At 48.7% G+C, this 13586-nt stretch overlaps 1 protein-coding gene across 5 annotated transcripts in view; it reads right to left on the minus strand.

The window, feature by feature from the left end:
- DISP1 (dispatched RND transporter family member 1) overlaps nucleotides 1-13586 on the minus strand; it is a 499375-nt gene that overhangs the window by 141055 nt on the left and 344734 nt on the right. The window contains exon 1 of one of the 5 annotated variants that reach the window (XM_069233841.1): nucleotides 6588-7069. The exons of 3 other annotated variants lie outside the window; for them this stretch is intronic. In XM_069233841.1, the coding sequence (XP_069089942.1) occupies nucleotides 6588-6904 (317 nt within the window). In that variant the 5' untranslated portion in view covers nucleotides 6905-7069. Of the gene's footprint in view, nucleotides 1-6587; nucleotides 7070-13586 lie in introns of those variants that run through there. One more of the 5 variants, XM_069233845.1, reaches the window with a different exon arrangement.

A 13586-nucleotide genomic window follows, 5' to 3' on the forward strand; every position in this document is an offset into this window, starting at 1 on the left:
CAACAATCATCATAGCAGTGTGGAATATTTTTAAGTACGCTGCATTAAGTCCATCTCAAATAAGAGGATCTTGGGGAATTGTAAATGTATTTTCGCTGCAGACCTGACAGAGGATAGACACTGGGTTGCTCGCAAGCATTTAGGGCCAGATGTAGGTGGGTGGCAAATTGCAACTCGCAATTTGCTATGCAGAACGGTGTCTCAGACACCGTCTGCGAGTCGCTATGGGGTCGCAAAGACCCACCTCATTAATATTAATCAAATTGCGGCCCCATACCGACTATGGGCACTCGCAAAAATGGAGGCCTGCTGTAGTCAGCAGACCTCCGTGTCCGTGACTGCTTTTAAATTAAGCAGGTTTTTTTTTCAAAGTGTAGCCCGTTTTCCTTAAAGGAAAACGAGCTGCACTTAGAAAAAAAAAAAAGAAACCTTTTGTTTCGGACTTTTTCAGGGCAGGTAGTGGTCCCTTGGACCACTACCTGCTCTGAAAAAATAATTTGGGGTCCAGTCACAAAGGGGAAGGGGTCCCATGGGGACCCCTTCCCGTTTGCGAGTGGGTTACCATCCACTTCAAGTGGATGTTAACTGCGACTCCATTTGCAACCGCGTACGCGGTCGCAAATGGAATTGCATACCACTGCAACTCGCAAATAGGAAGGGAACACCCCTTCCTATGTGTGACTCTGAAATGCATTTTGCGAGTCGGTTCCGACTCGCAAAATGCATTTCTGCATAGCAAACACACGTTTGCGACTCGCAAACGGCGATTTTAGCCGTTTGCGACTCGCAAACTGCTTGCTACATCTGGCCCTTATTTATCAGCACTCTCTTTGCCTCTCACAACGAATCTGCCTCAGGCCGTGGCCGCCTCCTTTCTGTGAACTTCGTGTGAACAGTGGGGAAATGGAGAAATGTCCTTCAGCAGAGTCAGTACATCTGGGAAAGTTGAACACCAACGGGGGGAAAGTGGAGCCGAGCGCGCCAGCTCAGGGTGACTGTTCTCACTTTAAACGGTTTATTTTCACTTTCAGAGATGTGGAACTGGTAACGAGGCAAACTGCACATGCAAACACAGACGCCAGCTAAGGAGGATAACCTTTTCTCTGGCGGAAACATCCCTCCCTTTGTTAAACAACATGGGATAATCTTTTTAGCAAATGTTTCCCACCTCCCCGCTCCCTAAGTGCCCGTTTCGTCGTGAATTGGGCCCAAAGTGCGGATTCCATTGGGGCACAGGAAATGCAGCGGGTTGCATTATCATGCAAAACCCCTTCAAGTCAACAAGGCACTGAAAGGCCCGAGGTGCAGCTTCCTCCGAGGGCACAGACCGCGCACCCCACTGGACGTGGCCATCTTGGGCGGGTTTCTGCTACAAAACCCTGTCAGATGAATCGGCGAGGCCTGGACATGGTTGTGAGAAGGTGCAAAACGTATACAAAAAAACACAACCTAAAAAAAAAAGAAAACAACATGAAAAAAAACCGGCTTCAAATCTGCTGGTGTATTTTCTACAATCTCTACCAAACCCAAGTTACGTCAAGCACCCTAAGAGGTCAAAATGCAGCAAAAAAAAAAACAAAGAAAGCAATCTAGTTGGCAAGCCCTGCACCAACAATAGAAAATAAAAAGAATTATGGAACGCCCCTGTGATTGGTGATGCTTGGGTTCGGAGGCCGGGTGTAGCCCCTTCACTGCGGCGCCGGATTTGAAGCTAGGGGTGAGTCTTCGACATGCTGTCGCCTCTGTGTCTCAGGCTCTGTTAGGGGGTCAGGGCTGGATTAAGGTGCACTGTAGTGGAGGAGGGTAGAGTAAGTGACCCTGGGGCTCAATAACTGGGGTCCCCCAGGCTTGGAAATTCCCCTGATGCACTATTGCGTAGGGGCGCGCAAAGCCGCGAAGTTCTTCTCCCACAACCCCAGATCTGTAGTTCCGTTTCCTGCGCGTTTGTCTTGTCGTTAAAACCAGAGTGTCTGCGCCGCTGGAATTCGTCAAAAAAATATCGCCAGCATCCATTCAATCTTAAAGTAGTGGGGAGAACTTTAAAATGTAACTCGCCACAAAAATGGCGCATCATTTTTAGCGTCAAGTGCAGTTTGTGAGCAGAAACTTCTAAACGGCAGTTTGCTTCCATAATAAAATCTTTGCAGAAGACCAGCTTTCTGTGAGTATTAGCACACCTTCAAAAAACCTGTAGCACCTGCTATAATTTGATGCGTAAATAGTGTTCCAGTATTCAGAAATATACCTTTTACAGATTTGTTTGTAAAAATGGGGAAGGGGTGTCGTACGAAGGCCCAAATGTTTGATTTACTATGTTCTCCATTTAGACAATACAAAGCTTTATTTTTCATCTAGGGAGGAGTCTGGAAAGCCAAGCCAGGAAGGGCCTGGGTTCCATTAATCCTATAAAGACGTAGACGTTTGAGAAGTAGTTTGGGGCTAACACTGCCCACTGTGAAGAGACTGACAGCTTGAAGGGTACCGTGCCAGCCGGCCGGCCCCACGCTGGAGAAAGTATGACTTCATTTCCTGCCCTGGCAGCTGGATCACAGCGCAATTTGCTGTGACGTCTTGTTTCCAGGTGCGAGGGCGCTTGGCGTGTGAATTCAGTCTCACAGTGAGTCCTGGCTAGTTCTGGCCAGTATTACTTGGTAAGCCAACCAAGCGATCCTGCCTGGGCCAGATTTGCCACAGAGTACAGCAGCAGGGTGCCAAGGGCCGAACAAACGACTTATCCGTGCTTGGGCTGGCGGTGGCCAAGACTTCTGGTTTTACAAGTTACATGATGATAGTGCTACTGATGAGGGCTTACCGCCAGCCTGCTTCATCCATTGGTCTGTTGTTGTGTCAGTCACATCTTTCTTCCTGGCACTACAGGAAACAGCATGGGTTAAGAAAAGGCACCCCACTTTCGCCACGTGGTAACTTCAATGTGCGTGACAGCAAGCTGCCTTGTCACAAGGAGCACATTAAAAAACTGAAGTATTTCTCATCAGTGCCAGAAACTACTATGAAAAGTACGTATTTTTGATTCCAGAAAACTCTATTACTTTTTTTAGCCACAGTTTTTTATTTAGCAGAACAGGACCCCAACAGCATCCCCAACAATAAAGTTTTGCCAAAACTCATGACAAAACCAGACTAGCACTGACAAAGCCAAATGTTTGACAGCGAGCGGCACAATTACTGGCCAGCGTGCGAAATTAGGATGTGGCCCGTGTAGGAAGGACTTCGTGTTGGTGCGCAAGGGTCCTTGCACTCACTGCAGCGGCACCTTCAACCCCCCCCCCCCCCTCCCTTCCCCCAATCTTTCCCGGGTAAATAAACCTTGTGCTCTCAAGGGTTCTGCTATCTGCCTAGTTTCATACTTCATAAATACCATCTTCGGTTTAAAAAAAAAAAAAGTTACTTTGGCTTCAGGAGGGCACAGAGTGGTCAGTCAGGCCCTGTGGATGTGGGGGCGGGTGTACTCTGCTTTACAACAGGGCCAAGGGTAGAGTGCTGTGGCAATCACAGCAACAAAGATTAAAAGCGAAGAGCACAAATGCCCCCAACAGGGTTTGGATCAAAGAATGGTCGGGTAAGGACCCCTCATTCACACCCTTCGGCGAGGAATGACCGACTCTTTGCAGCGATCACCACCTCCTGAGGGCGCCTCATATCAACACCTGAGAAGTCCATCTCGGGGCCCAGCAAAGATTTCCATAATTACAGTGCTGTGCACCTCCCTTGCCCTCGAGCGATACCCACCTAACCAACAACTAGAAGTATGTCCTCTGCAAATACTAAGTTGTATATGTAACAATGAGTACTCTCGGGTCAGGTCACCTGGACAGAAATCTAATAACATGAAACGCCGGCCCCTGCTTCTTTGAATACAATTCTTACGTATGAGGGGATTCAAAGCTCCATCTAACGAGGGCCTTCATTGCGCCTGGGGGTGAGCGGGTGTGCGCACACGCGGGGGAGTGCATCGAGGGTGACCAGAATTTTAAAGCCAAAAACCGGACATTTGACAAAAATAGAAAAGGGACAACACGTTTTCTTCAACGAAGCGCCCAGAATGACAGCGTTCATCAACGCAGAGCTACAGAAGAGGCACTAACACTATAAATCAAATGCTGTTTTTAAAGCCAGTGTAATTCTGGTTAATTAAATTGCTTTCTGATAACATCTGCACAGTATCTCTGCTTTGAAAAACAAAACAAAAAACAAAAAAAAAAACGTATTACGGTTTTCAGGCGCATCTGCGGCCAGCTGGTGAAAAACCGGGACTGTCCTGACAAATCCGGGACGTCTGGTCACCTAAGTGCATCACGCTGACCGGGCCCACGTCGCAGGCCCCGGGATGCTGAACCCTCAACGCTTCCTGCGCCCGTCCGGCCGCGTTTACACAGTTTACCGACCTGCCGCTCGGTAAAGAGCCCCTTTGTAGCCTCCGAAACAAAACGCCAGTGTCCCAAAACGGCCCTTAAAAGAAGGCAGTGGTTCTACCGTGCGACAGGGGCGTGCGCTGCCGGGGGCCCTCAACACTCCGGCCTGGGTACCCTTCACCGGACGGAAATATACCGCCGTCGCCCCGTCTACTTCTGTCCCCGGGGCACTTCCCTCTACCTGCCGCCACTCCTGAGCGCTCCAGGTTGTGAAGCCCCGCAGGCGGCTTCTCTCTGCAGCGGGGGAGTGCTGGCGGCAGGGTAAGGGGCTGCTCTGGGGCAGCCTACAGTACAGGCGCTATTTTTGCTCTTCAGTGCGCTGTATGTCCCAAGTCGGTACACAAGCAAGTCAAACACGTTGAAGAGAATCCTTAATTTAGGGGCGAATGTCCAAAGAAGAAATACAAAAAAAAAAAAAAAAACACACACACAAACCTAAACGTGCGCTGAAAAAAAATCTAACTGCGAAAATGATGCAGTGTCTGTTTTAACGTAGCTAAGGAGAAAAGTCTGTGTAACCTTATTTTATGTTGACACACAGACTGAGCCCCCTCTATGCAGTTTATGCGCTAACGAGTATAAACTGCATAGAGGGGGGTCAGTCTGTAGGGTTTTATATATATATATATATATAACTAGGCCAATACGTTTAGCGTGGGGCACAAACCCATATTGAGGTTTTTAACCCTTTACGCAGGGCTCTGGACTTACTTTCAAGTTACACCGCAGCAAAAAAATGCAAAACCACACAGAGGCCCACGTGCAGCTTTATAAGCCTGCGGCTCATAGAGAAAGTAAGTGTGGTGAAAAAATAACAGCTATTAGATGCTGCCTCTAGTATTTACACTGCCCCCCACTCCCCCCAGGACGCCACCGCAAACTAGGGGTGCAAGCAAGGCATAGTGGGCAGATGCCGGTGTTTGTGGCCCACGTGCAACTGCTTCGCAAGGCTCCAACCTGAAATTAAAATAATCCTTTTTATGCAAAGGGTGGAATTAAAACCAGGGAGGAAGCCTACCCAAAAGAGGGCCCAGCTGCTGCCTCCGGATTATGCAAACAAACACATGTAACATGGCATTCTGAGGCCAGAGACAAACCGCTGCCTGGGAAGTAAGCACATGTACTTAACGAATTCCGACCCAGGAGTGTTTGTTTTCCAACATGCCTGCGAGCTCGCGGCACAATGCTGCTGAAACCCGGGCATCCCAGCCACTTGGCCAAACTCTTGCATCTCTTAATTAGGTTTCACGTCTCCGGAGCCTTTTTGTAGAACATGCAGGGGGTTCTAAAATGCGCATATTTATCAAAGGCTGAAGAACCAATCTCTTGTGTGACAAATCACACATCAGTAAGAGCTCAAAACCACGCGGCGTCATGTCGAAGATGCCTTCTTTTCATGCCAGAAAGGAGTGTAACATGCACGTTGTCCCCAGGACCCCCAAGCTTACCCAGGTACTCACAGTGCAAAAATGTAATAGGTGCCTGACAGTTTATGTCAGTCCTCCTCCAAGACAGTCACACGCAGCGTCTATAACATGCAAACTCACCTTGAAACAAAACTGTACTGCTAAGGAAAACATAGATTTATGGACCAACCCTCACACAGCACAATCGCAGCTCTAAATGGAATTCTGACTGGGCAGCGCCAAGAAGGCATCTCTGAAAAACTCCGACACTTCACTGTCAATCCGTGGCTAGACGCCAGGCACAACGATTGCATTATATCGGATAAACACACAGCAGTTGATTCTATACTGTGTAGATCTAAGGCATCGGAATCGAAATACAAAAAAAATGCAGCACAAGCAACAACGTCGCATTCAAAAGACAGAATCGATTTTGCCTGCTTTTGGCACCTTATTAAAATCTATCACACACACATTCCCATTCTCGTCTGAGGAGTCCGGAGCCAAGGAAACTTGATACTGTAAAATAAACAGCGTCAACCTCATTAAACGCACCGCGTTGTGCTCGCTTGCAAACAATAAAACAAATCCCCAAAACTTGTTTTCATGTGGATCTGCATTAGGCGTGAGCTTTTTCTGTAGAACAAACTGTTCAGATGAAAAAAAAAGTCAGTTGCATAGTTGAAGCTCGCTGCTGTAGGCAGAAAAGAGGCTTGCAAGCCATGAGACAGACACTGTGGCGCCCTACCTTCGCAGCTGATCCCGTTGCCGCGGACGCACAGCTGCCCGCCAGGGCGCTCTCCTGCCCGGTGTAGCGTGGCGGCAACAAGTTGTGCCCGGGAGCGGCCCGCAGCGCTGCAGACAGAGGCAGGTCTGGACTGACAGCGCGCGCCGGGTGCCGGGTGCCCGGGCTCCAGGGAGCGCGCGCCACCCGTCCGCGCGCGGGGCGGAGACCCCCCTCGCTCCGCCCCCTCCAGCCCCGCCACGGGGGCCGCGCTCGGCGGCAACAGCTGGGGCTGAGGTGACCCGACGCGAGGTGGGGCCGCCGGGATACTGAGGTGACATGTCACTCCCAGCCCCCTTCTGCGGGAAGCGGGTCAGTAGAGGCCGCTGGCACTCACCCGCGGCTTTGATCTCGGGTCAGCTCGTGCACGGAAGGCCGGCCCGCGCCCTGCGCGCGGCTCGCGCTGGCTCGCGCCGCTGTCACCTCGGCACCGCCGCTAAGGACGCAGCCGTCACGTTATGGGCGCGCAATTTGAATCATCCTCCTGTGACTCTACACCAAGCGAATCCTCGCCCTCTGGCTTCAGAACATGTGCTCTGCAAACACCTTTCTGATTACGTATCGAGTGAGTAAACCACTTGCTTGTGGTAAGACTATTTGTAGAATAATTCTCGCCCCGTTTAAGCCCGAGTGTACTTTCCTATGGTCACTCGTTCAAGGCGTCCACTGACCTCGAGAAACACTCCGACCCCCGCTATCGGACCGAGAGCGTGACACCGTGCGTGACACGAGAGTATAACAGGCAGGCGTCAGTAAGCAGTGGCAAAACATAGACCCTCGACCTCTTGGCTGAGTGCGAAGGCCACTCCCCATGTACCTTGCAGGGAGGGGCCCCTCAAGTTTCCTTACGCCACTGTCGGTAAGGGTAGGCGAGACCAGACTCTTGCATCAGTTTCTATAAATCAAACCTAAAAACTGCGCATTTCAGTCACCCAGGCTACCCACTTGCAGCTCCGAGATATCAGGGGCGCTGCGCCGCAAGGGAAATGAGAGAGATGACGAACAAGAGAAATCTGGAGAAAGGCAGACAACGTCAGAGGTGCAGGGAGTGAGGTCAGGGTGACACGGGCAACAGGAGAACGACGGAGCTAGAGAGGAAAAAGACGAGAGGAAAAAGACGGGAGGAAGATGCAGAAAAGACAGTGAGAGACAGAAGATGGAGGGGGCCCCCATACAGTGGAGAGACAGATAAGTCTAATATAGACTGAAACGCCTGGGAGAGACAGTCAGAAAACAAAGGCAGAGAGAGAGAGAAAGCCCGTGGAGCAGTGAGAGGTTGAAGTAGAAAGAAGGTGAGAGAGAGAGAGACATGGGGAGAGAAGGACCGACATAATTACTGGGAGAGTTAAGGCATGGGGAAAAACGAGAAATACTGAGTGAGAAACAACAAGAGAAAAAGACCGAGAGTAAAATCAACATACAAAACATAGGAAGAGAGAATTAAACGGAGAGGTAGACACATCCCAAAGATATTTTTTCATCTTTCTGTCTATATCGCTAGCTCCATGTCAATCTCTGTCTATCGATCCATCTTTGTCTACTGCTGTCTTTACCTCCATCTATCTAGCTGTTCACCTTTCTACCAATATTTATGTCAATCCGCATATCTCTATGGTGTGTCAGGGGAGTTCTACTCAGATTCTAATGCTAATTAATCGAATACAACTGTTTCTTTTTTTCCATTAAGTCCAATCATTAAATGGTTATGTTCCAATACAGAGGAAGTTGAGGTTTGCACTTCCCATTCTTGCACTGAACTTAGGAGGAGGCTATAGTCGACAATGTCAAATGCTGCTGACAAATGGGGCAACATTAGGGTAATGAGGACACTGGATGCCAGAGAAGGTCATCAATGTCTGTAACCCTAACCACTGCAGATTCTCCGATACAACTGTAACCACTGGAGATTCTCTGATGCCACTTCTGTTTTCCAAGAAAGAGCGAAGCTGGTTTACCACATGTTGTTTCATTAGTTTCTCTACTGCTGGCAACGGTGTGATTGGACTATAGTTAGGAAGGAGTACAGAGTCCAAGTTAGTTTTTTTCAGAAATGGTTTAACAGCTTCCTCAGTTTATTAAGGAAAATGCCATACTACAGTGACACATTTATAATATCTCCGGGAAGCTTGAGGTACGAGTCTGACTGAAAAGAGGAGTAAGTAATGCCATTAAGAGCGGCTGTAGAAAGTGATAGGTTAAGCAGTGAATGTTTTGCCTGTACTTAGGGAACGTATCTGGTTATTCTTGTCTGGCAAGAACTGCTAGAATTGACTACATAAAAACTTAGATGATTTCAATATGGGTGACAGCTGACAATTCGTAAGATCATCATCTAGAGAGATAATTCAATCATATAACTTTTTTGGGGACTTTTCCGATGGCCATTTTATAATTTTCCAGCTGGCCTTTAAACAGTCTTTTTATTTCAAGGTTATCATAATGATGCTATTTGTGTTTTATTGATCTAGTTCGGTAATCGAGTGGAAAACCAAAGAAGCTGTCTGGATAAAAAGTAGGTTTTAGAGATGTTTTCAGGTCCAACCTGATTCACTGCCGATTTAATCGAGGAGCGAAACGTAAGAGAGACAGAAATAAACAAGCATGTTCAATGCAACCGTCTCATTTGTTCGAGTTAGAGCTATTAGCGTTGGAAAGCAAAAAAAAAAACGCGACTCCAGGCTGAAAACATCATGCCCCGTATGTTTTTGGTACTTTACTGCTGCTGTGTAGGTGGACTAAACACCGGAAAAGGCATGATGTATGCATGCCTTTCACAAATGAAAGCAAGCGGATTTTAAAAGGCAAGCCCACAGACCAACGTAAGTGACTGACGTGGTTTCAAGCCCAAAGAGAGATTACAGAATGGACTGGATGGAGCATTTTGTGCTCGGCCATAAAAAGGGAGGTAGTAAGAGGGTCTTCAAAACAGTCAAAAGAGACTTTATTAATCTGCCTAAATTTACTTCTAACCAGAGAATGAGGGGAATGGGTGTGAGAGCTCGCCCAAGAGAATGCAGTGCAGGAGTGGTCAGTCCAGCACACAGGTTCACCTTGATGGAAAATAATTTATTAAGAGACAAAACAAGGCTCAGGTTGTGTGTCCTGCTACCCAGGACCAAAATATGTTGGGTGTTCTAAAACAGTGGTTTCCTGAGCCCGCATCTGCTGCCTACGATATCGTGCCCTGAAGATGAGGTAGGGTTCGATCCCCCAAAGTGCTCAGAGGCTGTGAGGACAGGCCAGGAGAGGCCCGACGTGCTCTAAGGCAGTGGTTCCCAAGCTTTGACTTCTGTGGAACCCCACTTTACTGGAACCCGGGTACCCCCACTGAATTATTATTGGAATCTGGGGACCCTCCTCCCCACTGAGTCATTACTTAAAGCTGGAGACCTAATCTGTTAAGATTATTTAATTTTCTAAGCAGTCGCGGACCCCTATGGGTCCCCGGACCACAGGTTGGGAACCACTGCTCTAAGGGGATGGAGCAGTCCCGCAGCACAGGTGCTCTAAAATAGTAGTTTCCTGAGCCCGCATCTGCTGCCTACAATATTGTGCCCTAATGCTGGGGTGGGAGCCGGTCCCCCTGTGTGCTCAGGGGCTGTGAGATGGGGACAGGATAGGTCTGACGCACTCTAAAGCGACAAAGCTGTCCCACAGCCTGGGTGAAGACTGGGCCAAAAATGGCCCGTCTTAGACAGGTTGAGGCAGGGCCACATCTCTAACATCATCATCCATGGCCTACAGCGTTTAACTTTGGAAAGTTTTCTCATTGGTCACTCATTGTGCTATGAACTCTACTGGGTAAGGTGACGCTTTATAAATGGGCAGGAGGAAGGAGAAAGAAAGCCTCCATAGGGTGCAGAAGATGGCAAGAATACATTGGAGGCTAATGCAGCACAGAACTGTGTGGCTGATGATACTGCATAAAGGAGGAGGAGTCTTTGCTTAATGGCTAAACTTCACCTAAACACCCTGAACCTAGAAGGAGGCTCCCGGACAGCTTAAAAAAAGAATAAGTCTCTGTCCAAGAAACTGCTGACTGCATCACTAAATCCTGTGGATGGCAACGAAGCAGGATGTACAGTCAGAGAGGGTGTTGCTGGGTCGGGCACCTCTGACCCAGTGCCAAAAAGCAACAAATTAGAAAATGTTTCCCTTGTGAACTCATTCACTATGGGTATAGAACCTGGAATTACATGCTCTAACCGTTGTAGCCTGTTAACCCACCCACATAATGTTCACAAGGATGTCAATGTGGTTAATCCTGTGGTAAAGGGAAACAATAAGGAAGCCCAAGGAGAAGCAACCAAACGCCAGTTGTGTATGCCATACCAAAGTGTCCTCTCAAAGAAATGGTTAAAAACTTGTCAGTGTCATCTCTGCTATGTGCTTAATTATAGAGGAGTCAGTCAACAAAACTGACATAATACACTTACTTCAAAAAAAGCAAAAGAGGTACTGGATCCCAGGTGAATGGGGAAGCAGCCCACTAGGGTACTGTAGGAGGCTGGCCTGGCTTATAGTGGGTACCTGATGGTACGTACACCTTGTGCCTGGTCCAGTTATCCCTTAATAGTAGATTAGTAGTGTTCTACCAGCTTAGGCTGATAGAGGTAGCTATAGCAGAGCAGCTTAGGCTGAACTAGGAGACATGCAAAGCTCCTACTATACCACTTATATCATATAGCACTATATCATAAGAATCACAATACTCAGAGTTACTAAAAATAAAGGTACTTTATTTTAGTGACTATGAGCAGAAAATCTCAGAGGATATACTCCCTTAGGAGGTAAGCAAAATACACAAAATATACACACAAACCAAAATCAGGTAAGTAAACAGATAGAAAAGTAGTGCAAACACTGTAGAATACAATAGGATGCAATAGGCCTAGGGACAACACAAACCATATACTAAGAAAGTGGAATGCGAACCACTTAGGGACCCCAGGCCTAGTGTAGTGTGAAGAGGGTCCCTGGGAGTGTCAGAAAACACTAAGGGTGTGCAAGATACCCCACCCCAAGACCCTGAAAAGTAGGAGTAAAGTGACCCTACTTCCCCAAAAACACACTAAAGTCGTGATAGGAGATTCTGCAAAGACCACAACAGACTGCAAAGCACTGAAGAAGGATTCCTGGACCTGAGGACCTGTAAAAGAAGGGGACCAAGTCCAAGAGTCACGAAAATGTCTGTGGGCGGTGGGGAAGGGGGTGGGGGGGGGTTAGTGGGCCAGGAGCCCACTAAACCCCAGAGGAAGGTGCAAAATGGCTGCCTCCGGGTGGAAGAAGCTGAAGATTCTGCAACAACAGAAGGTGCCAAGAACTTCTCCTTTGCACAGAAGATGTCCCACGGAATGGTGGAGGATGCGGAGTTGACCACAAACAAGCCTTGCTAGCTGCAAAGGTCGCGGTTGAAGAAAATGGGTGCTGCCCGCGCCTAGGAAGGACCAGGAGGTTGCCACTTGGAAGAGGAGACAGAGGGGGCCCTCAGCAACACAGGGAGCCCACGCAGAAGAATGCAGCACCCACAGAAGTACTTGAACACTGGTTCAAGAAAACTGAGCACGACGGTCGTCTCAACACTACAAAGGAGGGTCCCACGAAGCCGGTGGTCAACTCAGCGAGTTGAGCAATGCAGGACAGAGTGCTGGGGACCTGGGCTGTGCATGAAGGATTCCTTGCAAGAGTGCACAGAAGCCCTAGCAGCTGCAGTAGACAAGATTACTGTCTGGCGAGGGGAGGCAAGGACTTACCTCCGCCAAATTTGGACAGATGGACCACTGGACTGTCGGGGTCACTTGGATCCAGCTCCTGTGTTCCAGGGACCACGCTCGTCATGATGAGAGGGGACACAGAGGACCAGTAAAGCAGAATTTTGGTGCCTGGGTTAGCAGGGAGAAGATTCCGTTGACCCACGGGAGATTTCTTCTTGGCTTCCAGTGCAGGGTGAAGGCAGACAGCCCCCAGAGCATGCACCACCAGGAAACAGTTGAGAAAGCAGGCAGGATTAGGCGCTACAATGTCGCTGGTAGTCTTCTTGCTACTTTATTGCAGTTTTGCAGGCATCCTGGAGCAGTCAGCGGTCAATCCTTGGCAGAAGCTGAAGAGGGATATGCAGAGGAACTATGGTGAGCTCTTGCATTAGTTATCTGAGGAAAAGCTCACAGGAGAGACTCTAAATAGCTCTCTGAGGAGGATTGGCCACCTAGTCAGGTAAGCATTTATCAGGAAGGGTCTCTGATGTCACCTGCTAGCACTGGCCACTCATAGGCCTCCATTGTGCCCTCACACCTCTGGATTCAAGATGGCAGAGGTCTGGGACACACTGGAGGAGCTCTGGGCACCACCCCTGGGGTGGTGATGGACACTCCCGTTTTCTTTGTCGAGTTTTGCACTAGAGCAGGGCTGAGGGTTCCCTGAACCGGTGTAGACTGGTTTATGCAAGGAGGGCACCATGTCTCAGAGGAAATCCTTTGTTCTGCCGTCCTAGGACTTGGCTGCCCAGACCCCAGGAGGGCAGAAGCATGGCTGTGGGTTGGCAGCAGCAGTAGCTGCAGTGAAAAAACCCCAGAGAGCTGGTTTGGCAGTACCCGGGGGTCCACGCTGGAGCCCGGGGACGCATGGGATTGGCACCCCAATACCAGATTTGGCATGGGGTTACAATTCCATGTTCTTAGATATGTTACATGGCCACATTCAGAGTTACCATTGTGAAGCTACATATAGGTATTGACCTATATATATAGTGCACATGTGTAATGGTGTCCCCGCACTCACAAAGTCCAGGGAAATTGCCCTGAACTATGTGGGGGCACCTTGGCTAGTGCCAGGGTGCCCTCACACTTAGTAACTTTGCACCTAACCTTCACAAAGTGAGGGTTAGACATGTAGGTGGCTTATAAGTTACTTAAGTGCAGTGTAAAATGGCTGTGAAATAACGTGGACGTTATTTCACTCAGGCTG

Source organism: Pleurodeles waltl, chromosome 5, assembly GCF_031143425.1.
Source record: "Pleurodeles waltl isolate 20211129_DDA chromosome 5, aPleWal1.hap1.20221129, whole genome shotgun sequence".
Classification (NCBI taxonomy): Eukaryota; Metazoa; Chordata; class Amphibia; order Caudata; family Salamandridae; genus Pleurodeles; species Pleurodeles waltl.